Source organism: Perissodus microlepis, chromosome 7, assembly GCF_051167445.1.
Source record: "Perissodus microlepis isolate ML-2025 ecotype Zambia chromosome 7, ASM5116744v1, whole genome shotgun sequence".
In the NCBI taxonomy this organism is placed as follows: domain Eukaryota; kingdom Metazoa; phylum Chordata; class Actinopteri; order Cichliformes; family Cichlidae; genus Perissodus; species Perissodus microlepis.
The window spans coordinates 51,185,619-51,209,521 of NC_140467.1; the positions used below are offsets into that span (position 1 = coordinate 51,185,619).

At 39.5% G+C, this 23,903-nt stretch overlaps 3 protein-coding genes across 9 annotated transcripts in view; 2 read left to right on the forward strand and 1 right to left on the reverse strand.

Annotated features, from left to right (window-relative positions):
- Window positions 1-639: 639 nt before the first annotated feature.
- sgtb (small glutamine rich tetratricopeptide repeat co-chaperone beta) lies at window positions 640-8,466 on the reverse strand. Of its 3 annotated transcripts, XM_084935762.1 has the most exons (13): window positions 8,357-8,423; window positions 8,144-8,273; window positions 6,240-6,352; window positions 5,824-5,927; window positions 5,611-5,686; window positions 4,352-4,451; window positions 4,017-4,121; window positions 3,780-3,918; window positions 3,603-3,665; window positions 3,118-3,155; window positions 2,940-3,023; window positions 1,632-1,752; window positions 640-1,489 (listed from the first exon to the last, which is right to left on the reverse strand). In XM_084935762.1, exons 3-12 carry the CDS (start codon window positions 6,337-6,339, stop codon window positions 1,641-1,643), a joined length of 921 nt encoding a protein of 306 aa, XP_084791888.1. In that variant the 5' UTR covers window positions 6,340-6,352; window positions 8,144-8,273; window positions 8,357-8,423; the 3' UTR covers window positions 640-1,489; window positions 1,632-1,640. The 3 variants fall into 3 exon arrangements, with proteins under 3 accessions (XP_084791888.1, XP_084791887.1, XP_084791886.1); XM_084935761.1 differs by lacking the exon at window positions 8,144-8,273 and having other exon boundaries at window positions 640-1,463; window positions 8,357-8,466; XM_084935760.1 differs by lacking the exon at window positions 8,144-8,273 and having other exon boundaries at window positions 8,357-8,466.
- Window positions 8,450-16,389, forward strand: nln (neurolysin (metallopeptidase M3 family)). Of its 2 annotated transcripts, none has more exons than XM_084935756.1 (13): window positions 8,450-8,530; window positions 9,142-9,389; window positions 10,662-10,810; window positions 11,204-11,308; window positions 11,526-11,628; window positions 11,719-11,879; window positions 12,551-12,686; window positions 13,551-13,917; window positions 14,055-14,256; window positions 14,345-14,531; window positions 14,616-14,744; window positions 14,956-15,092; window positions 15,183-16,389. In XM_084935756.1, the coding sequence occupies exons 2-13, from the start codon at window positions 9,161-9,163 to the stop codon at window positions 15,330-15,332; spliced, it is 2,055 nt and encodes a 684-aa protein (XP_084791882.1). In that variant the 5' UTR covers window positions 8,450-8,530; window positions 9,142-9,160; the 3' UTR covers window positions 15,333-16,389. The 2 variants fall into 2 exon arrangements, with proteins under 2 accessions (XP_084791882.1, XP_084791881.1); XM_084935755.1 differs by having other exon boundaries at window positions 8,451-8,657.
- Window positions 16,390-16,505: 116 nt separating this feature from the next.
- erbin (erbb2 interacting protein) overlaps window positions 16,506-23,903 on the forward strand; it is a 48,494-nt gene continuing 41,096 nt past the window's right edge. For 2 of the 4 annotated variants that reach the window (XM_084935751.1, XM_084935754.1), the window contains exon 1: window positions 16,510-17,173. The gene's annotated coding sequence lies outside the window, so the exon portion shown is untranslated. Of the gene's footprint in view, window positions 17,174-17,210; window positions 17,898-23,903 lie in introns of those variants that run through there. The other 2 variants (XM_084935753.1, XM_084935752.1) reach the window with 2 other exon arrangements.

The following is a 23,903-nucleotide window of genomic DNA, read 5'->3' on the forward strand; positions in this document are numbered from 1 at the left end:
TACCATTTCTGCTGATGGGTTAAGGACCTTCTACAGCCCTGTACAGCTTTCCTAATAACTGCCTGTTTTCTGAAATCTCCTCCATGCTCTTGCAGCATACAGCAATCTTTCTGGCAGTGGCACGTAATGATGTGGCATCCTGGACAAGTTTGACTACCTGTGGGGTTCAGGTATCACCTCATGCTACCAGTCATGACACTGACCCTAGCAAAATGCAAAACTAGTGAAAAAACAGTGGCAAAAGATGGGGTGGAAAAACTGCACCTGTAGAACCATTGCTATTTTGGGGACTGTCTCACTGTTGCCTAGTGCACTTGTTAATTTCATTTACACCAAAGCAGCTGAAACACATTAACAACCCCCTTCTGTTAACTTCACTGACCCGATCAGTATCAAGTTCAAAACACTTGATCTTGAAGTATCCTTGGGCAAGATGCAGAACCCTGAGTTACAAGTTGGGTGTGTAAATGTTTTGTAAAGAAAAGTGCTCAGGCACTGAAAAATAGCACAGTATGAATATGTGTGTGTGAATAGGTGAATTAGCCTTGTAATAAAAAAGCGGTTCACTGACAGTAAACAATGATTCTTTTCATATAATAATGACATTAATTCAAAGACATAAAGGCGCATGTGAGTAGCTTCGTTTCAAGACATTTATTATTTATATGGTTTAGACAAAACAATGTGCTGCCTTAGCATACCTGTGTTTCCATAAAGCATCTGATCTCAAATACCAGATTCAACAGCATGCAAACTGAACAATATGAATATGCTGCAAGTAGTTAATCAGAAATTAAATAGGCTTAAAGTTAGGATGTTAATTTTAGCTAAAGTGCTGTAACAACATAATGCAGGCGGCAAACACTGGTATACAATTAGACTGTTGTCTTAATTAAGTTAAGTAGTACTCACTGAAAACCACTGATGTGAGTCTCAGGAACGAACGGTGTTCATCACCCAATAAACAAGTACAGTGCATTCTGTCTACAAAAATAAGACTAAACAAATAATATAAACCCGATGTGTATTATTATGAGGGAGAGCCGAAGTGCTCCCCACAATGCTGTAAAAGTACATTCCTCTCAAACCCTCCATTTATCATGACTTGACAGAAGGAACCCCTAAAATCACAACATGAAGAGGGCGGTCATTTCAGCACACAGAAAACATGATCTCTGAAGGACGGAAAGAAGTTCTGAAGAAAATAGTTACTCATATTCTGTCGGTAGGCTGAATGCATTCGTGGCTCTTTTTTATGGTTAGTGTTTACATGTGTTGTCCTAAATGTGTGAGATGCTTCACTTCATGGTCCAATCTCCAGGCTCTCATATCTCCACTCCAGAGCCTTTAGTCACAGTAAAGTGCCTAAAACCCCATCCTTGTCTCTTTATTCCAGCTATGCCGGGGGCCTGACTTTAAGAAATGGGTGTAGAGATTGTGATCGCGCCATATGGATGCCCTTCCTTGGAAAAACAAAAAAATCATGAGGCTGAAATAAAAACATTAAATGTTAATAAAACAAATATGATCCAAGTTTGTTTTTTTTTTTAGTTAGCTACAGGTTTGATTTTGAAATATTAAATAAATACCTAAATAGAACATGAATAGAACATTTTTTAAAAAGAAAATACCTGACTAGATCATGAGTGCTCCTCGGCGCTGCCGCTAAAGGAACGGCTCCGGATGTGGTTCCTCAGCTGTTCAATGAGCTCTGGGTTCTGCTGCTGGATCTGCTGGGCAAACTGTTGTCCTCTGAGAGAAAGATAACTTAGCTGAATTCTTTTCAACGAGAACAGGAACAGCACGACAAATTGTTCTGTTCTTAAAAAAAATAATGCCTGTTGCCTGGTCATGTCTCTTTACAATATGTATGATATTGTACCAATATGTGTATTGCACACTAAGTCGGCACCACTGTGCTGCCCTATAACACTATATAGTAATAGTATAATACTATTGTACTATAGTATTATGTTTGCCAACTTTCATATGTTTAACTAAAGAAGTGGGAACAAATTCTGTGTTTTTGTGACAGGCTGCTAGCAACAATCTTTCCCAAGTTATTTGTTGTGTGTTGACACAACACTAGTTTACCTCTTGAGCTACGAATCTTTTTTATGCTTGAAGGTCGGTGTTAAGTAGCTTGAAGGTGGTCAGGTACAAGGACGGGAAAGAAAATGAGTGAAAACACAGCCAAAGACCTTTAGGAGAACTACTGCTCAAAACCAATTTAAAAATTAAAAGAAAGTCTGGCTCGTTGGAAGCAAAATATAAAGAAATTAGGCGCGGCTCGAGGCTTTTGCACAGTACTGCAGTGCAGCTTTTTGATGCCGAGTTCCCAGTTAATGAGTGATGTCTGTTTAGGATTCTGTAACATGAAAATATCACATCAGTTAGATTGTAGCAACTCTAACAGCTGTGCCTTCTGTCCCTGCTTTAAAATCCTTTCAATCATTCAGAATCTGCAAACAGGTACTTTAACACCCCAGAGTGGGTTTGCACATCCAGACAAGGCAACAGGGATAAAATATTACAACCAATATTGTCAAAACTGCAAGTATTGTTTCAGAAATGTTGAAAAAAATCTCGGTACAATTTGGGGAATTTACTGCCCAGCTGTCCCTTGCCAAGAGTCAGATCAATATCAGTAGCTACAGTAGCTGACACAAAAACCACTCATAGGTAACATGTTCTCCTTAAATCCTCTCTACAGCTGACAAGTAAACACATTTTATCTGGTTTGTTGAATGTGTCAAGTTGATATGGTTTATCTGGGGAACTGTACAGCGCATTACTCTACAGCGAGATGCAATATAAAGACTTTACAAAGAAACTGCCACATCTTTCAGTATAAAAAGTACATATAAAAAGGTCATTTAGCTCAACTAAATAATGGTGTAATTAAGCAATGCTTTTAATTTTTCATTCAGTGTACTTACGCTTCAATCAAGCTGGAAATGTCTGAGAGCCCTCCTACTCCTGCTGCAGGGCCTCCCACTGCATTAGACATCATTCCTGACATGCTGAGCACAGTGACACAGTTCGTCAGTTCACGGTGGGACTCGTATTTTGAAACTACACTTGAATGCTGAAGTAAATGCATAAAGTTTGACTTACAGCTGTTGTACCTGCTGGTTCTGCATCACGCTGGCAGCCTGCAAAGAGAAATCAACAGGAATTCTTGATGTGTTTCTCACGTACATAATAAAAGGGCAATTTATTTTTTATCACACTGGCAATTTTGTCAGAAGAACAATCTACCATCTAGCGCTGTGGGGCCTGAATGCGCATACACAGCTATCGGATTTAGATGTGTCTTGTCCTTGATGCTGCAATAAAATCCTGGCGTGATTGGAAAAAACATTCTCGGCCAAACACACGATCCCATGTGTCATAATTTAATGAGAAAAAATAAATAAATAAATAAATAAATAATAATAATAATTTAATGAGCTCGGGTTGTCAGGCTCTCATTTCTACTAGACAATTACTGCGGTTGTTTAACAGGCTAACTATCACTCCTGGGACTAATCCAGTAAAAAATAAAAACAATTCTGAGGCTCCTGAATGGAAGCTGCGCCTGTTAGAACTCATGCTCTTACCATGCTGATGAAGGCTGGGTTGTTGATTAAACTAGCCATGTCAAATCCCAGTCCAGCTGCTATCTGTGGCAGAGATGTGTAAACGACAGTCCAAAAAGAAAATATCAACATTAACCCCAATTACATTATGCTACATGTGTGGAGAGGATTAAAAGCAAGAGGCTTGTTTCTACTCACAGGGCTGGTTGCTTCTTTCTGCTTCTGCTCTGCGATTTTCAGGTTGGATTTGTACGTGTCATTCTCAGGGTCCAATACCAAAGCTTTCTTGAAGTAGGTAATTGCCTCTGGATACTTGTTCATAGCTGTCAAAGCCAACCTGAAACCACAGAGGAAACAGTGAGTAGTCATTTTTGGAAAATATTATGGAGAGAGCAGTTTATTTCAAAATGACTTGTTAATAGTAAATGACCCAACCCCATCCTCCCGTATGCTTTGCTGTAGGTCGGATCAATCCCAATGGCTCTCTCACAGTCACTAGTTGCTTCAGTATAATTCCCCAGCTTACTGTGAGCTGCAGCCCTGCAAGTAATAAATTCAGAGCGCTGTGTAATGTTTGTGTTCAGGTGGGTAATGAAAAAGGGAGGGAATCGGTCAGCAAGCACTTTCTCGAACAGTTCAAGCATTACATCACACTTGGCTCTGCTTTGTTTGTCTACTGTCTGCCATTATATACAAATGTGCAAATCATGATTAAAGGACAAAATTAAGTTCAGATAAGTAACAGCGTAAAATATCAGTTCAGTAAATACCTGTTGCAGTAGTACACAGCATTTCTTAGATCCAGATCAATGGCCTTTGTGTAGCACTCCACTGCACTCCTGTAGTTCTCCTCCTTCATGTGATTGTTTCCTAAAGAAGCAAAGTGTGTAGTTATAACAACAAAGTTAACATAAAGCTCATGACTGGTTCAGTCAATCTTATGGAAAAATAGGATGACAATTCAGCTTTAGGGTGATAAATTATAATATAAGGTGTCTTTTTTCTTATTTTCTTGAGCTTTAGAAAAGCATTGGCAGGTTTTTAAATCTTGTAGGTGAAAGCAAATTGACATGTTTCATGTGCCACCAGCTACAGGTTCAGAAATCTGAACACCACCCTCCACCTTTTTTAAACTTGTGAACATACATGCATAATCCTCTCCAACATCCAACCACCAGAATAAAACCCCGAAACTAAACACTCAAGCAAGGACAGAGAAACAGCAGAAACAACAGAACACGCCTACTCCCATCAAGGCCACCCGAATCATCAGAGAGCAATCACCCATACACACCCACCCAGAAACCCCCAGTCGCCGCAACCAACAGCAAAGACAAAGTGGCAGTGGACGCCAACATGTCGACACAGAAACATGCAGGAAGGCCTCCACCAGTGTCTGGAGCCCTCACTATGACCCAACAGAGGCCAGACAGCACATTCCAGTCCCCGGGCAGCATGTACAGCCAGGAATAGGATCCCACTGCACTGATGAAGCCTGAGCTTTTGGCTCAATGAGGCCTTTTTAATATGAGCATCCATCACTTTAACAGTATATATATGATAGATAATGAGGAAAATAACACAAAATTAGATTCAAATGCACTTGAGAAACATCAACTGAACTTGCACTGCTACAGAATCATTTACATCTCGACAAATAGAATTGAAACTAATCATAGTGCCTCCAGTGATGATAAATGTAATCAGTGTGGTCCCCACCCACAACAATTTGACAGCACAATTCAATAAAACATTCCAAACCCTGTGGAGGATGAATTTACAAGAAAGCAAGAGCAGACACAGAAAGGTAGAAGTTTAGGGATTATTTCAAACTTTGTCCATGTTTAATATGATCAACAAAACAGTAATAATAGGAAATTATAAATTAAGTACTAATAATACAAAATAAGACAATGATTACATGTCCACTATGAAGCGCATCAGAGCTGATGCAAAACATTTAATATAGAAGCTCACCATATTTATTTATGAACCTAATGTAATTAGATGTGAAGTGTTTCAAGATTACCTTCATTCTTAAGCAGCTCTGCTCGTTCGATGTCTTCAGGAGATGGGGAGCTCTCTGGTATGGTTAGATTGTCATTCTGTGAAAATGAAAAATAAAAGAGTCAGTGAATAAACACACAGGACATTCTGACTTGACACAAAAAAGCACCGGTGTAATTAAGTCGGCATAATTGTACTATGTATTTTACAGTACTGTAAAGTGTTCACTACCCACCTTGAGCAGGGCATTGAGGAATATCTCTCTAAGTGACTGTGGCACTGCAAGATGACAGTCACTGGAGCTGATCTTGAAGGTGGTCTCCAAGCACTGTATAGCAACTGTGGTGGAGAATCAGCCAACATATGACAGAGTAGTTTCGAGTTAACTGGACAATCATGTTGAGTCAGAACTTGGCTGTACGCTCAGAGCAAGTTATTTGAATAATTCTCTTCAACTGCACTGCTTATCAAAGCCTGATTTTGGTCATGTTTTCTTACTACCTTGACAGTTCTTAGCTTACTATCAAGAAAAGGGACATAATGTATGTACAGTTTGTGCAGATTCAGAACTCTGAAATGGATGAGACAAGGCAGAGTGCCCAGTGTTTGCACAGACACTTTCTAAGGCATAAGTGCAGTGAGTTGACCTACCTTCGAGGCTTTCCTGCTCATCAGAATTTAAAGTACCACTATGTGTTTGATCTCGTAGGAACTGCACAATAGAGAATGCCAAGCGCTTTTCCACAGCCATTTTTACCTAGAAACTGGTAGAGACAAGAAGGGGTTTGGAATCAAATGAAAAGGAAACCACTCAATGGTGACTGAATTACTAATTCACGAGGTGCCATTTCATAATAAAAATAACAAACACATGCTTAAATAATGCATAACTGATATATACGTCAGTATAAAATACTGTAATTGTGCTTATTTAATCAAACTCAGACAGACTCTATGCAGTCCTCTGAAGTACACACCTACTGCTTCCATAGGAATTATGAGGGTAAGCAGCAGGCAGATGCGACTTATCAAATGCACTTGATTAACTTTTGCAGCTTGCTGGTCTGGAGCATTTAGATGTGTATTCACCTCAAGGCCAGACCATGCAATGCTTAGAGAAATGGCAAAATACCCAAGAGCTACATCTCACACTCTACAGGGCTCAGTAAGCATTTTAAATGGTAAATGTAATGACAGTACACTTAGAAAAAGACTAAAATGCTTTGGAAGGCTTGCCATGAGAAATCTTCTTCTCTCTAAAAAGAACATGGCAGCATAGCTTTAGTTTGCAAACTTGCACATGAACAACCCACAAGACTTCTGGGACAATGTCCTTTGGACAGACAAGACCAGAGTGTCGAATTTAAAATGAGCACAAACACTTTTTTACCAACTGTCTGGTGGTGGGCTGATGATTTCGGCTTGTTTTTTATTTGATTTGTTGAGCCAAAAAACCTCCACAGCAATTTGAGAGAGTGACACAGTTATACATTAAGGTGGTTCTACAACCTACTGAATTACAGCATGTACTTAGTTTTTCACTAGAGTGCATACAGTCCAGTGAAAACGTTCTTTTTCAAGACTGTATTTCCTGGCTGATATAGCAATCAGACAATTTTATTGAATGATGCTGTTCTGCCACAAGTATATAAATAATGTAGAATATTTAATAAAGATTAATAAAGAATGACCTTTTCCTTTTTCCAGTTTAATTTCTGATTTATGAGTTACATGTTTATATTATTGAATATTTTTTACCCCCAAAAATCAATACGAGCATTGCTATTCAAAAATTCAGTATCAGTGTGACTCTATTAAAAGTGGGCACTACTTCAAAACAAAGAAGCTGGCTTAGGGAGTAGATTTTTGGTGCTTTTAATATATGCATTTCATTTTTTATTCAACAATACATTACTTTTTATATTCTCAGGTTTAGAAGAGGCTGAGATAGTAGTTATGACCTAATTATAAACCTGGGCTCAACTATCCCAGGTTATTTTTTGGGTGCCAGTAGTAATCTTGCATTTGTTAAGGACTCTGTAGCAGTGAAGGAGAATATCAAATGACTGCATTGCATTTTGATAGTAAATCTCTACAGCTACAAAGTTGCATTACAACTGATACTGGCGATCTGCAGTTTCGTGTCATTTTATTGCCTATAACAAAAAAAAAGCCTTGCCCCTCAGAAGGCTAGTTACTGCTTGATTTTTCTAAGTCGGACTGAGGCAAAAAGTCTGTGGGGAAACTGTGGCAAAAAAAAAACATGGCCACAGAATCACAGTGCGGGATGCTACAGACACAAACACTATTGCCTCATACGTCTATCACGTGCTAAAACCAAGCGTTATGTTCATTTGAGTCTAGCTAGCACAGCTACTCCTCCCTTCGTGTGTTGACACACGTAAATGCAGTGATGCAGAAGCTGTGATGTAATAGCATAATGGGTGTTTTCATTCACTGCACTGACTTTATACGTTTATTTCAAATAAATGCTAAAATAAAATTATAATTTAGCCAGTGGCGCTGGCAGGTGTTTGTCTTTAAAGGAAACCTACACCCTGACGGTCCGGACAAACAAGGCTCGCGCGCTGCTTGTGTGATGCTGGCTAAAACAATCACAACCCAAAAACAAAACAAGACAGGAAAACAGGAGGTGGAGAGGAAACAGAGGTCATCCTCGGAGCCCTACAAACAACACGAAGTCATATTAAAATAACACTCTATTAAAGGATGCTGTTCAGTGTGTGTCCCCCCTCCCGCCCACCTACCTCAGGTCTTATCCAGCTGTCTGCTGCTACCGAGTCATGAGGAGGGCTCGAGTCAGATCGATCGCGTCCTCCTCCTCTGCGCCTGCGCGTTAACAACGGAACTAAGAAGCGGTTCCCACGCGAGAAACTGGGAGAGATACCGTTCTTTGCGGCGACTACAGGGACTGAGCCACAGTAAGGGAGGAAGAAACTGGTTAATTTTTATTTTTACGTAATTATATATTTTTTTTGCTGAAAGAAATCGCAGAAATACTGCTGGCATGTATCTGCTAATAGCTATAGTTTGCCGAGCACATTTGAGGTATGCTAAACATAGTCCACTATGGACTAGTCCACTAAATTGAAGTTGTTTATTACGTATGTGTGACAGATTGGTAAACTACGTTCAACAACTTTAAATTGCTCTCTTCTGCTTCCACGGACACCGGTCCACAACTAAAAATAATTTAAATTGACAAAGTGTCATCTCCTGCTTATTGGCACTTTAAGCATAACTGAGCTGTTTTTGTACGTTTTGGCTGCTTGACAGTTATTCCACGCTTTTATGAACTTCGTTTGAAAGGCCTCCGCTCGCACTGCCATGGCATGAAACTCTACACTGATGGATGAGGGAAAAATATCACCGGTTATAACATGGAAAGAAGTGTGTCGAGTGTGTCCATGAAGATAGTGCTTACATTAATACCACCTATTCGTGCGGATCGTTTTCTTGACTATGGAGCAACAGAAAATATTGTACGTTTGGGGGGCGGCGGTGGGTATTAAAAGGTCCGGTTTTCTTACAGGGTCTGTAAACATCTGAGAATGACCATCGCTGGTGGGTCAGTGCTGTCTGCCAGACACTGCGCTCAGGCAGGACATGCAAGGAACACACTGAGGTGGGACCTGTCTCCAGATGAGATCAGGACTATGACAGACAGCTTGATTGCCAGAGTAAAGAAGGTCTATGACGACGTTGGATCCCTAAATATAGAAAATGTCTCTGTTGAAAACACCCTGATGACCTTGGCTAATGCTAAGATGGATTATGCATGTAAGTCTACTGGTGTATTCTGGTTTACAATTCCATGAAACCAACAAACCCAACAATGTTTGAATCCCACTAATGAGTATACACAAGTTAACTATATGTTAATAACATCAGTAAGCTATGCTAGGACAATGGAGAGCATGTTTCCTGATCCCTTCACTTTCAACTGAGTCAGTCAGTGTGGATCCATCTTTACAGGGAAAATGATCCCAGACAAGTACATATATATATATATATATATATATATATCAGTGGTTCTTAACCTGGGTTCGATCGAACCCTAGGGGTTCGGTGAGTCGGTCTCAGGGGTTTGGCAGAGCCTCCGCCATGACATGCATGGCTCATTTTGTGCACCAGTAAAAAACATATCTATGTCTTGAATTTGAAAGAAATCATATTTTATTTTTCACTAAAGAGGGGTTCAGTGAATGCGCATATGAAACTGGTGGGGTTCGGTACCTCCAACAAGGTTAAGAACCACTGATATATATATATATATATATATACATATATATATATAATTTAACATGCAAAGTACTGCACATTACATGGACTCTGTATCAGGGTACTGGCAGGTAAAATGCATCAGGTATCGGTGATATCACAGAGAGTTATGCTGCACATGTGAAAATTCTTTAGTTCTTGCAGCAATTTCTTTGCTTACATTACTCCTAGCACTGTCTGCAGCATAAGAGTAGCATCACACCTGAGCAGACTGTGGTGTGGAGTCAAGTTGTGTCTTCCTGTTACACTTCCTAACTAATTAGTGACATTTCCTATCCAAGGCCTGATGAGTTTATATAATGGTGAGGCATCCATCCATCCATCCATAGCTCACATGAATGATTACTGCTCCCACAGTATTCAAAGTTACATGCAATGATCAGCTAATAGAGCTTCACCCAATTTGTGCTCAAGTCAAGGTCACGTTTGTGGTTTTACAGGCAGTAACATGCAAACTGTGATTGATCATGAACCTGATGAGCTACTACGTCACTCTGGCATGTATATGTGTTTACACATTTTTTTTTTTTAATTAATTGATATTGGAATATTTTACACCCTTAAAGTATGTACCATTATCAGAAATCTAATTTAGGTATTCTCTTCTATTTTTTGTCTTCATTAGGAAGGAATACAAAGGCTTTTAGCTGAATAGAGACCATGGATTTGAATTCTTGCATAAAATGTTGTTCTTGTTGTTGTTTTTTATTATTCTATTATTTTTGTAACGTTCACCGTTGCTTTTTTTTTTTCTTTGCTTTGCTCCCTTAGCATCACACCACGTTCTCGCCTTCCCTCAGTATGTTTGTCCTTCTAAGGAGCTTCGATCAGCAAGCACCGAAGCTGACAAGAGACTGTCTGAGTTGGACGTGGAGATAAACATGCGGGAAGATGTGTTCAAACGAATCACTGCCTTGCAGGTACGACTCGAGCCACATTCACTTCAAGTAAAGTGAGGACTTGTGTAAAAACTGATACTTTTATGAGGCCACACAGATAATGACGTGTTAAAGCTGTCTTAATCATAAGGCTAATGTGTGAGGATTGGCTGCATTTAAGAAAATCTTAAACTATTTTCGCACTTCATGTCAGCCAGAGGCCAACAGATCATAGAGGCGCAAGGACTACTGGTTCTTATTAGCCTGGAAATGAAATGTAATCTCATCTGATCAGTGGCAGCCAGTGCCATATGTTATTTCATGCTGTGCTGGCTCCCTGGCATGCAATATATAAATAGGTGAATAAATTTAGCAGAATGCCTGCTATTCTACCTGTATGAGAAGATGTTTAGTGTTATGATTGTGTTTTGGTAGAATAAACAGAAAGACAACCTTTCAGCTGAGGAAAAAAGATTCCTGGACAGACTTGTTACACTGGGCCAGAGGAAAGGATTGCACCTGTCTAAAGATATACAAGAGGTAATGTAATGTGTGGTCTGATTATTAATATGGAAGTCGTTTGTTAAAGTTACAGGTTAAAAGAGTTTAGAGATTAATTCCAGTGTTTCATAATTGAAACGAAGAAGTAAGCAAATAGAATCACATAGAAAGTGCCTGTAAATCTTTGCTTATCTTATTAGATAGTTAAAAATTAAAATCTCTGTGATGTCTTTCGCTCTGTGTTCTCTCTCCTAAGGAAATAAAAAGAACTTCCAAGCTTATCAGTGAACTCTCCATCGAGTTTAACAAGAATCTGAACGAGGAGAGCAAATTTCTTATTTTCTCTGAGCACGAATTAGGTGAGTTTGATACGTGAAACTCATGAAACGCTGCCTTGAGAGCCACGCTTTAACCGTATTCACTGATTCTCTTGTGCCATACTTGCTCAGGTGGGCTAGCTGCCACTTTTCTCAGTGGACTGGATAAGACGGCTGAAGGACGGTACAAAGTGACCCTGGAATATCCCCATTACTATCCACTGATGAAGAGGTGCCATAATCCTGAAACAAGGAGAAAGATGGAAATGGCTTTTAACAGCAGGTGTAAAGAGGTAAACCGCAGGCTGATGATTAATATTTATACCCTGTAACGCCAAGCGGATCATATTTGATATATGAGTTTCTAAGACCTCTAACCACCTGATTCTTTGGCCACTTATAGGTTTTTGTTTGATTAGGATAAGCATACTATGAGCAATAATGCTGGATATACCAAAAATGATACAAACTTTTTCTTTTTTTTTTTGTTTTCTGAAGGTTCAATAAACAGTCCAGTTTAAAAAAAAATTAAATAACTACAAGTCACGTTGATTTTGGACAGCTATGGATCCATACACATGTGTAGGTGAAATGAGAAAATGTGTGATATAAAAAGCTGCGGACAACAGGCCCTGGTGTTGTTGTGGTAGCTACTCAAGCCACATTGGGAAGCTTTTTCCTTTAATTTGTCACCTGCTCGTATGTCTAAATGACATACAAGAATACAATCAGCGATTGCTGTCACTTTAGCACATTAATGAAACAAGCAATGTTGCATATCCCATGTCTGTAGAGGGCTGAAGTTGCAGCCCAGAGAACCTGCTCGGCGAAACCACATATTACTGCTGGTTACCAAATGTGTCACAGAATCAACTCAGGCTGGAAACCCTAAACATTATCATTCATTTTAATAAGCCTAATTAAATGATTTCACTGATCCGCGTCTCCCGTTTTTTTCCCCCAGGTAAACACGGAAATCTTAGAAGAGTTGATACAGCTGCGGGCGAAGGTTGCACGCTTACTTGGTTACGGTAGCCATGCTGAGTATGTGCTGGAGATTAACATGGCTAAAAATGCAAGCAACGTGTCTGACTTTCTGGGTATGGTCTCTTTGACATCTGACCTCGCTGGCACACACACATCCACATGGAAACATTCCCTGTCATTTAAGATGAGCTCTCCCGCCACCTGATAACTGCCTTAAAGTAGGAAAAGAAACTCAATAGGACAGATGAATGGCTGTGCAGCTCCACACGCAGTCACATAACATGCAAGACGAAATGTAATCAATTACTAATGACAAATTACACAACATCAGCTTTTTATAATTAGTAGTATAATTAACAGCTGTAATCGGGTTGAACAACTAAAAGCATGTCTTTAATCGCAAAAACCAGAGCCCACAAAAGGACCACAAGAAGCACTAAAATTCCAATCCAACAAAGGAAAAAGACAAGACTGTATACACGCACAGAGAGATGCTCAGTAAGAAGAAATCATAGAATAGGAACAAAAGCAAAAGGTTAAAGTACACGAGGCACAAGGAAAAGTTTTTCCCACAGTAAAAACAGGAAGTGTAAATTAGAAAGACAAGGGAACTAACAAAGAGACAAAGACAAGGAAGCAGTGGGATACTACAGAAAGAAGAAGAATAGAAACATAAGAAATGACATAAATAGAATCAAAACAGGAACCAAAACTCAAAAAATATCACACAGGAACCCAGAGCCGCAGAAATAGTTTTCAATGCAAACAACAAATTTTGAATATTCAGCATCTGCAGATTTAAAACAGATTTCCTCTACAAAAATGCTCAACTTTCATATTCTTTTTTTTGAGTGTGCAAAGGGAGTTAGTTTCATTTGGGCTTTAAAAAGAAGATAAGAAAGTAGACAGCAAAAGGTTCAAAGAAATTGCATGCTTCACATTACGACTAAGGGGGTTTTCTTTTTCTGCCTTTATAGACAAGTTCCATGAAGCACTGAAGCCTGTGGGAATCAAAGAGAGGAAATACATTCTTGCGCTGAAGAAGAGGGAGTGCCTGATGAAGGGCTACCAGTTTGATGAGAAGATTAATGCCTGGGACTTGCCCTACTACATGAATCAAGTGGAGCAGCGCAAGTTTGCTGTGGACAAGGACAAACTGATCGAGTATTTCCCTCTTGATGTGGTGACAGAAGGGCTGTTTGGTATCTACCAGGAGCTGCTGGGTCTCACATTCACAGAGGTGGAACAGGCTGACGTGTGGCATGAAAATGTCAAGCTGTACTCAGCCCAGGACACTGAAACGGGGGAGGAGATTGGTCAGTTCTACCTGGATCTGCATCCAAGGTAGATTATGTGTCATTTTTTTCAGAGACAAGACAAGATCCTGTGTTTGATGTTTTTATGAAGTGTGAGCTCACTAACATTGACCAGAGCTCTTGATCTGTGTGATAGACTTCAGCCTGACTGTGACATTTCACCAGGGAAGGAAAATATGGCCACGCAGGTTGCTTTGGGCTCCAGCCTGGCTGCGGAGGCCCTGATGGAAAGCGCAGGCTACCAGTTGCAGCCATGGTGGCAAACTTCACCAAGCCCAGGAAAGATTGTCCTTCTCTCCTCCAACACCATGAAGTGGAGACCTATTTTCATGAGTTTGGTCATGTCATGCACGAAATCTGCTCAAATGTAAGTTGCTATATTCAGTCAGGAAGTTAGTGATATTTGTATACTGTGTGCTAATGAATAAGAATGAGTTTTTCTGTGTATGCGTCAGACCGCTTTTTCAGAATTCAGCGGAACAATGGTGGAGACAGACTTTGTGGAGGTGCCGTCTCAAATGCTTGAGAACTGGGTTTGGGAAAAGGAGCCTCTGAGAAGAATGTCCCGTCACTACAAAGATGGTACCCCCATCCCAGACGAGCTGCTCGACAAACTGATTGCCTCCAGAGTTGCTAACACCGGTCAGAGACTCAAACTTTGCACAAAGAAAGTCTGTGTAACATTTATGTGTAAGTGAAGAGCCTCTGTTGATGTGTTCACTTCAGGGCTTATGAACCTACGTCAGGTAGTCCTTAGTAAGGTGGACCAGTCACTTCACACCAGCCCACGTGCAGACACTGCTGAGGTGTTTGCAAAGCACTGCCAGGACATCCTGGGTATTTCTGCTACACCAGGTCAGCTTTAGCTTCAGCTATTTAGAATATATTTGAGAAATTATTGCATTAAGCTTTCTATCAGTGATGAGGATTTACATTTTATAATAAACAGTCCACTGTGGGCATTAGTAGTTTGTATTCAGTTTTTTGTATGAAGCGCATAGACAATATCATTTTTCTTTTTTGGAGTTTGTATTAGTGATTTGTAACAAAGATCTGCTCTCTGTAGGAACCAACATGACAGCCAGTTTTAGCCACTTAGCTGGTGGATATGATGGTCAGTACTATAGCTATCTATGGAGCGAAGTCTACTCCATGGACATTTTCTTCAGTCGTTTTAAAAAGGAAGGCATTATGAATCCAAAGGTTGGTTTTCTGGATGAACATTTCACTCTAATGATGTGTCTTATTTTCCTTGAAACTGTCTTTATATGTGCATTTATGCCCTAAACACAGGTTGGAAAAGAGTACAGAAGAGTGATACTGGAAGCTGGGGGCTCTGTGGATGGGATGGACATGGTGAAAACCTTCCTCGGACGTGCGCCGTGTCAGGATGCTTTTTTCCAATGCAAAGGACTGGTTAACTCACAAGAAGCATCGATGTAAACTGATGTGCTCTTTAACTGTTTTTGTCATTATTATATTATATCTGGATGCAGGTACATTTCAGTTGAGAAATAGGGTATTATTACTATCTTCAGGATTTAACGCTAGAGTTCTGTCTGCCTTTGTTTAAATGTACAGTAGATTACGACAGGACCTCGTCATGACATGTTCAGTGTTTTTCTTTTACATAATTACTTTGGTGTTGTATGGATGACCATGGTGGAGTTATTTATAAGTAGGAATTGCTGTAGAACTCATGTCCATAATTTAAGTCCCCCTTCACATTTTCCAAAGCCATCCAGTGGGCAGAATTGGAGTCCTTCCAACGATTCTGGCCCCTGGGCCTTATGTTTGACACTCGTGCAATGAAGAATGGACATTTCTTTATATTGAAGAATATGAATAATCTGGTTTCCACAGTAGTTCTTTTTGGAAACATACATTGTCATCATTAATTTCATTACTTATGCCATCACTTATGCTGTGACATGTCAGAATTTCCTTCAATGTAGTGATCAGATACTATATCAGTGGTACAAAAATACTAACAGCAGGCTTTAGTTACAGGTATCCAAGCATAGAAGCTAACATACCCTTACTAGATTCACAATATAGTTAAAATCCTCTTTTCAACTGTTTCTTTCTGCTGCCTCATAATATTACATTTATCAGCTACCTACTCTTGGTGGCCTGACAACTTCATTAAGTCGTTTAAGGGTTAACACTAGAAGTTAGACTGTTCAAGCCTTTTACATTGAACACACCTGTTTTTAAGTTTCAAACATTATGGGGAAAATTCTACGCTTGAAAGGCACTTGGCTATTTTAATGGATATATCTTTGGGCTATCTTTAAATCTCCATTAAAAATAATTGGGGAAAAGGCCATACTATTCTATTTAATTTAAATTTCCAGTGAAATGCAAAAAACTTCTACTTACGCCAGAGGGCGCCACGACGTAACAAGAACGACGAAGGCTGCTGCAAACCGTACAAACACCTTTTTTTGTACGTTATATGTAAATGAGTTAATAAAATACCTTGTCGGTCTGGTTTGTATACGTGTTTGCAGTCTGTGTGAATATCCTGTAGCCTATTTGAAAGGGAAAACAGTGTCAATAAGTCAATGCACAGAGGAAGATAAGCGGAATCACTAGCAGTGTCTGGGTGAGATAGTGAAAGCGTCGTCCCCGGGGCTCGGTGAGGCTGGAAAGGCGACTACTGGTGGACAGCTTTCTCCATGTACCCGCGGAGGTCGCAGAGAAGAAACTCGCCACTTCGTGCTGTGCCCCACAGCCTCAATGTAGCTTCGTTCCAGTCTGTAGAGCTGCGCCTATTGTAAATGAGCAAAGACCTGGAAATTATGAGCGAAAACATCTGGGTGCGGCACACTTTAGAGGAAAAGGTTTCGCTGTGCCGGAGGTGGTTCGCAGTTTTGCCTTTTGTATTTCCTTGCTGAATGTAGTGGACATTTTGGATTTTTTTTTAATGTTGTGTCATTAATTTGCATCAGTTAAGGACCATTTTTGCTCTTGTCTTCGTCGTCGGTCAGTCTGGCTGTGCCACAAGGCAATATTTTTATGTCTCAAAACAACTGAGAGGGACAACGTTAAACTTGAGGGCGGCTCGCTGAGGAGAATGTACGCACTGGGCCAGCTTCGAGTTGCTCTCTAAGTAAGGCAATATTAGCTAGCTGCTAACACTAGCCAGACCCAATTGAACTGCCGTGAAGCAAACCAGTGAAACCAGCTAATGCCCACTTCTCAAGGTGTTTGTTGGGTAGTATCAGCCTGCACATAAGCTGGATATCATTAAATGAGACGCTGACCCGACAGTAACTCAGGTAAGTGTCTTTGTTTGCGCAAGTTACTGCTTCTCTGCGGGGCCCCACACAGCATGCTAACGCTAGCTGTAGCGTTGTATCGCTGAGGTCCCATTCTCAGGTTGTCCCACTTGAAGTCTCGCATTAATGCGGTTGATTTTAAATGTGGAATTATACCATAATGTATTATCTCAGTGCTTGTAGTTTAGTAATGGCTGTGAGAGCATTGTTGGTTTAAAACAACAGGTTTTGGACTGTATTAACAGACTTGAGCAGCTGTGTTTTCGGAAGGTTTCGCATCATATGCTTTTGCCCCTTTGCGATGTAGCTCGCTTGGCACTAATTTATTCGCTTTAGAAAGCGGTGTAGTACATTTCAAGCTGTCAGTCTATAAGTGTTGATACTATTCATAAAACCAGCCATTAATAACTGCACCGCAATAGCAACACTCGCATCTTTTGTTGCGCCTACACCGTATAGGACGGATTAGCGCGCCGTACTTATCAACATATTGGCGTTTTCATTTTCTCGCCGCTTCATTAATCAGATTAGTGTCCTCACTTAACTCCACTGTAATTTAATCCCGTTAAGATCCGGGATAAATTCAGGACTACTCTGAGGAATTTCAGCAGGTCTGTCCTAGCCTGTCGACTTGTTGTTAGTGTTCGTCATTCACCGCTCTGGGAAATGGTGTCAGGAGATGCAATCAGGTTGAGTCTCAGGGCACCATGAAGGCAACGCTCAGGTAGACAAGCAATAAGACCGGGATCGAGTGTCGTTAGTAAGATACCCTAGATTAAATCCGCAACTTCTCACTGGAACGTAATTGACTATAAAGTACAGTTTAGAGGTGAATCGGAGATATTTATGCATCTGTGTAGATTATCTTAGAATTCATAACATAACTTTACAAACTTACTGAACCAGGTGGAGTGTTGTCAGAGATAATATTTAGTAGTAAGTTGAGATACTAACTATGGATGTCATGATAACAGATTTTTACTTAATGAAAAGTATTATTTCAACTCAAAATTCACGTGCGTGGAGGTGTCAAAGGCTACTGCAACCATAACTGTGCGAATACATACACAATTGCGGTACAATTACACGTTCATTTTCAATACTATACGTGCATTTCGGGCACAGTGTTTTGCAATTGAATTTTTCAATCTCACAGGTGTTGTCAGTGGCTGGCACATGAATGTCTTCCAGGGTGATTTAAAACTCAACCGTTGAATTAGGTATTTAGAGCTGTCAGTCAAGCAAACAGAAACCTTATCAGATCAGTCTTTAAAGGCTCTCCCAGCTGTAATAAAATGTAAACAAAGACTAGGCTCCATCTTCCCCTGCTTGTCAATGTTATGGGCCCTTTATCTACCAGCTGATATTCAGCTGTTTGGAGAAGATTATTCAGGTATTGGTAATGAAACTGACTCAAAGTATATATAGTGTAAGCAGAGAATTGCCAGAATTTTGGATGTTTTCCCAAAGGTGTTTGTGTACACTAATTTTGTATTCTTGTAGATACAGTTCCACTCATTGGAAGAAGCTGTGTATTGAGTATTTTGTATATCACTAACAGAAGTGTGTATAGTATTCTTACAGTACACTGGTTTCATGGCGGTATTGAAGGCCTGTCATGGCATTTTGGTTATCAAGTTCCTCATGTGATCATTTACAACAGACCTTATCTAGAACTGAAGATAAGGTTCACTGTAACAAAGGCTCTTTCCTTTACTGTTCTTTTCTCGCACTGGTGTCAAAGAAGTGTTGTTCCACTTGCCTGAAAGTTTGTTGTGTCAGTCTGAGACAAGACGCTGCCAAAAGCAGTAAAACTGTGTTTCTTATCTTATGGGTATATCATGTTAAAAGCTTTTCTTAAACAATGAGTGATCCTGCTAAACTCACAGTCAGCGGTATATCTACTGATGGAAAAGTGGCTGTACAGGCTTATCTATTTTTGTTTACATCTGGTGTTGGCTGTTAAACAAGTACGTAACATGGTGCTTTTCATTGTCACTGGATCTTAACGGGTGTCTTTTCTGATGACGCTTTATACCACGTAGGAAACCTTTTTTTTCTTCTCCCCCTCCTTAATCTTCTGCTTCTGTGACCATACAAGTGCTCGTTTCCTCATCAGTGTGTCTAGCCTTGATCTGACTCGTATCCTTATTTCTACCTTTGTTGTTAGTAGGTAACATGTAGTGTGCTAGTCCAAAGAGCACATGTTCGGTGACTAACTGCGCATGTGATGTTGTTGACGAGTTGGTGGCTGACCAATGACTGAGACACCCTGTGAGAAGTGTTTACCACGTTAGGAAATTAGCTGATCCTTGCTGTGACAGACTTTCCTGTGTGAATGTGGTAGAATTTATGTTGTGTCTCTAATAAATTGCTCCTGGCAGGTGACTGAGTCATCATGTTAGAAATGTAGAGTATTGTTGGTAGAGTTGAGGGGAAATAACTTTCCTTAATCTAAACTGTGTTTGTAGTGGTTACCCGAGAAGTGTTTTCACATTCCTCATCATTCATTTACATGCAGACTATATTGATTGATTCAGTGCTCTTGTACTTGTCCCATGTCTTCAGGCGTTTTGTGAAATAACAGAATGCAGGGAATACTTTGTCAGCATGTGCAAGGATTCCTCCAGTGTATTAGAAGTCCACTTGACCATTTTTAGACATAGAAAAATTACTAAAGAACTTGTCTAAAATTTGACTTAATGTTTTACCTGTTCAGCTCATAAACAGGCCCGACAATTTGTAAAAGAGGTTAAATATGAAGTGCTCGCCTTGTGGTATAGAGACATCTTACCTTGAATGCGGAAATTAGAAATGAGTGTCTGTCTCTCTCTGTCTCGCACTTCTGTCCTCCTGTGAGTAAAACTACACACACTCAGTTCTGCCATTCTATCTGAGCAACTGCACTCTTAGCAGCCTGTAGGTTTTGTGGTGGAAACCCTAATGTGGGAATCAGTGGCATCATTGCAGAGATGTGTTGAAAACAGTGTTAGAAACCAGTTAAGTTTTGGGATTGTAATATTAGATCAATATGTATATATTTTTAAACTAGTTGATGCAATTTATGTAGAATCCAATCCAATCCAATTTTATTTATAAAGCACTTTAAAATACCCAGCACAGGAACAAAGTGCTGTACAGAAAATAAGTTAAAACAATAGAATAACAGAAAACAGCAAAATAAATAAATAAAACACATAAAACATAAAATTAAAACAGCCCTATGTTAAAACAAAAACAAGATAAAAGTCGTTGTTAGGTTGGATGAAAAAGCTGAAGGAAAAAACGGGTAATGCTTACAACCTAAAATGACGAAAAAAGTAAATGTTAGACTTTAATTGTGATACTTTGGCAATTTAAGCTTGCTGATTTAAAAACAAAGACAAGGACACTGACAGATGGATAAATTAGTTTAAATTGGTGGTTTCAGATCCACCAATCACATGATGAAATTCAAATGACTAATGACCCATCAGTTGTCAATTGTTTCCACCTGTGTCAGCTAAGCAGCAGTTGAAGTTGCTATGCTGATGGGCTTCTGTGTGACTAACTGTAACCAGCTGTGAAAATTTCTCTAATATGGGCTGTGTACACCACTTGCAAAATTGCTAATACACTCCAAAGCATAACTGTTATTGATCTAGCCTAGAACTCATAGCACCCCAAGAAGTTGCTATACAGATGTTTTTTTTCTTTGTGTGTGTGTGTGTGTGTGTGTGTGTGTGTGTGTGTGTGTGTGTGTGTGTTCCTGGTGTTTAAACATGTAGTCACTTGAGCAGGATGGAGGTAGTTTCTGTGTCTTCTTGAGAAAGTTCTAATTGATCTCTGTGGGGTAGTTACATGGTTCTTCTCTCACTAAAATGCATACAAATGAAAAAGTGTAAGCCTGCTGGCTTTAGAAAAGAAGTTGTTGAAAGAAGACAAAGTTCCTAGTTGTGGATGATAAGATGATAATTGTAAAGTCAGGTCAGAGAGAAAATTTTTTGATTTTTCTGCTTCTCACTCTCTTGCTTGAAACATTTTGCTTATAAAAATTAAGTTATTTATTTATTTATTTATTTATTTTTTCATTTCAGTTAATGTTTCAGAAATGGTAACAGTGCAGAAGAGTTGATAGCACACATTAGGGCTGTGCGATATGACCAAAATCTCATATCCCGATATAAGAATTCTATCGTCCCGATAACGATATAAATCACAAAAGTGTAACATTTTCTGTAAATTCTGTGAATCTCGGGCAGCTCGTTTTGCGGGACGTGTTTCCAGCTGCGCGTCATGTAGCTGGTGTCGAGTGTTTTAACCGATGCATGAAACTATACATTTTTAGACATAAGTTGTAAAGGCCGCCGTTTTCTTTGAGTATTTATTACATGGCGTGCTGCGGGGAAAAGCCTGTTCTAACGTTTGAGTCTAAGGTTTATTTTTTTAGCACCTGGCGGCTCTTTTTTTAATTCTCATCCGTAAATAATCTGCTCTTTCACGTGATTCAGTTTATTTTGAAAAGTCTCAACAGGATCTTGAGCTTTATTGTGAAAGGTTTATGTGGAACATAAATAAGCGGTCACGCGATGGTTTTACCGTCGTTGTTGCTAACCACAATGCATAAAAACAGGCGCTTGTCCATCCGTAGTGTGGTTATATTAAATATAAGAGAAAGAGAGAACTTTAAGAAATTAATATAGCCACTACAGTGACCATCAAAACGATGAAAAATTATTGCCGTAAACAGTTTATTTTGCGACACCACGAAACAAACGATAGCGTAAAATGAAACGATAGACGTTTTTATATCGTCATCCGATATATATACCGAACAGCCCTAGCACACATCACGAGCTGGTTGTCTTGGTGTATTAAAAAATGTTTTCATGGTAAGTGGTGCGAGGCTAGTTGTGTTCCATCCTTTAAGAACTTTTATTTTTTTGTAACATAGCAGGGCCTTTACTTTGCAGCAATCCCAATAAGGCCAGTTAAAACATGATGATCACAACATAGTAGTGATGAACTTAATTCCAGTAATTTGTTGAAATTGTTGTTGGTATCAACCGCTGTTTTGTTTTGCTATTGCATTATCCAGAGGCACCTTCACTGTTATGGATTATAGAAGTGTTTTCACTTCCACATGGAAGCTGAAGTTAAACCTATAAGAGTCCTACAGCCAGAGTGTTAAATGTCATCTGTGTGTTTATTTTGCTTTAGACGTGACTGACAGGGAGACGAACCGCTTTCTATTTTTCATGTGGGTCACATATGTATGTGTTTTGTTTTGGTTTAGATTTTTTGTTTTATGACCATCAGCCTTTGGGCCTTTGCAGTTTTCCAGGATAACTGTGAATCCCTGAAAAGACCAGTGTTTTGTTGTTGTTGTTTTTTATTCTGCCAAGAAATGCAAGAAAAGCACGCGAAAGCTTGTACCAAAGTGGGACAAAAATGGTTGATTTGATTGAAAGCACGGACCACATGTTTGAGGTTAGAAGTGCAGTCACGTAACAATGCAAGATCATGGGATTCGTGCTACCTTATGTGAGCCAGTTGTGGTTAAACTGTTATCATACTTGTGTAGAATTAGAGGATGACAGTGAAAGAGACTATAGCTGCAGATGTTTCTTTTTCAAACATGGTAGAGGATGATTTTTATGGGGATGTGCATGTCTGTGCTGATGATTGCATGGGATTAATTGGAGGGAGTTATATCTGTGACATGCTCTTCGTACAGTAACTGAAGCAGCTAATTTGATGTGGAACAGGCTATATTAAGACTAGGGAAGTCCCAAGCTGATATTTATAATTTATGCCAGCTTTTCAGTCCAACTGACCTAGGTCTAGCTGTATAAAAAACACTTACGCTTCTCTTCAAAATTAACTCTAGAGTAATATAGAATTGGCTAATTTGTTATGATTGCTGTTGAAGATGCATCAAAGCGTTTAAGAAAGATTTTAGTTTTTTCCCCTTTGGGCACCTTATTTTGACATCCTAAGGAAGGACTTTGGGACAGTGGCAACATAGCATATATAGTCTACATTTATGGATTTCTTTTTTTTCTCTCCCCTTGGTCTGATGCCCAGGGGTTGTTAAAAGCTGGCTTAATAAAATGGGAAGTAATGCAATGCCTCTAGACATCAATATTTAATGAATAGCCTATAAAGTAGAATGTAGGCTTCTCATAGAGTGGATGGATGGTCCATAACAAGTTCAGTGAGTCTGTGTATTGACTTGTTATGTGTGAAAAGTGTAAATTTGCATACCATTTGGCATGCTGGTGTGTTGGCTTTAAATACATCTGTGTATTCAGCTTCTCCCCCAACGATTTCTCTGCTTCTCTGACCCAGTTAGCGCAGCGTATTTCTGCCTCATTCAGTCTTGGTGTTAATCGGCACAGGTATGTTTCGTAAAATGCATCTTTAGTCATTGGTACCTAACCATTAAATGCTCCAAGTTGCCCTAAAAAATATATGGGGAAAAAATGGCATCAGACTTCTTAGTGGTGTGAAAATGTGACATTCTTTGTAGAGGAACTTGTGTAATGGAAACATTTTGAAAGGGGTTTGTTTATCAAATGGAAAAGAGGAAAGAAAGAGGTTCTTAGAAGTAAGTCCTGCCATGCATGGTCTGTTGTAATAATAGCTACAGATAAGCTTGGTATTATTGCTATAAGCTGCCTTTATAATGTACAGTATAACTGATGTGCAGTAGGCAGAGCAACGCATTGTTTTCAGAATGTCTGCATAT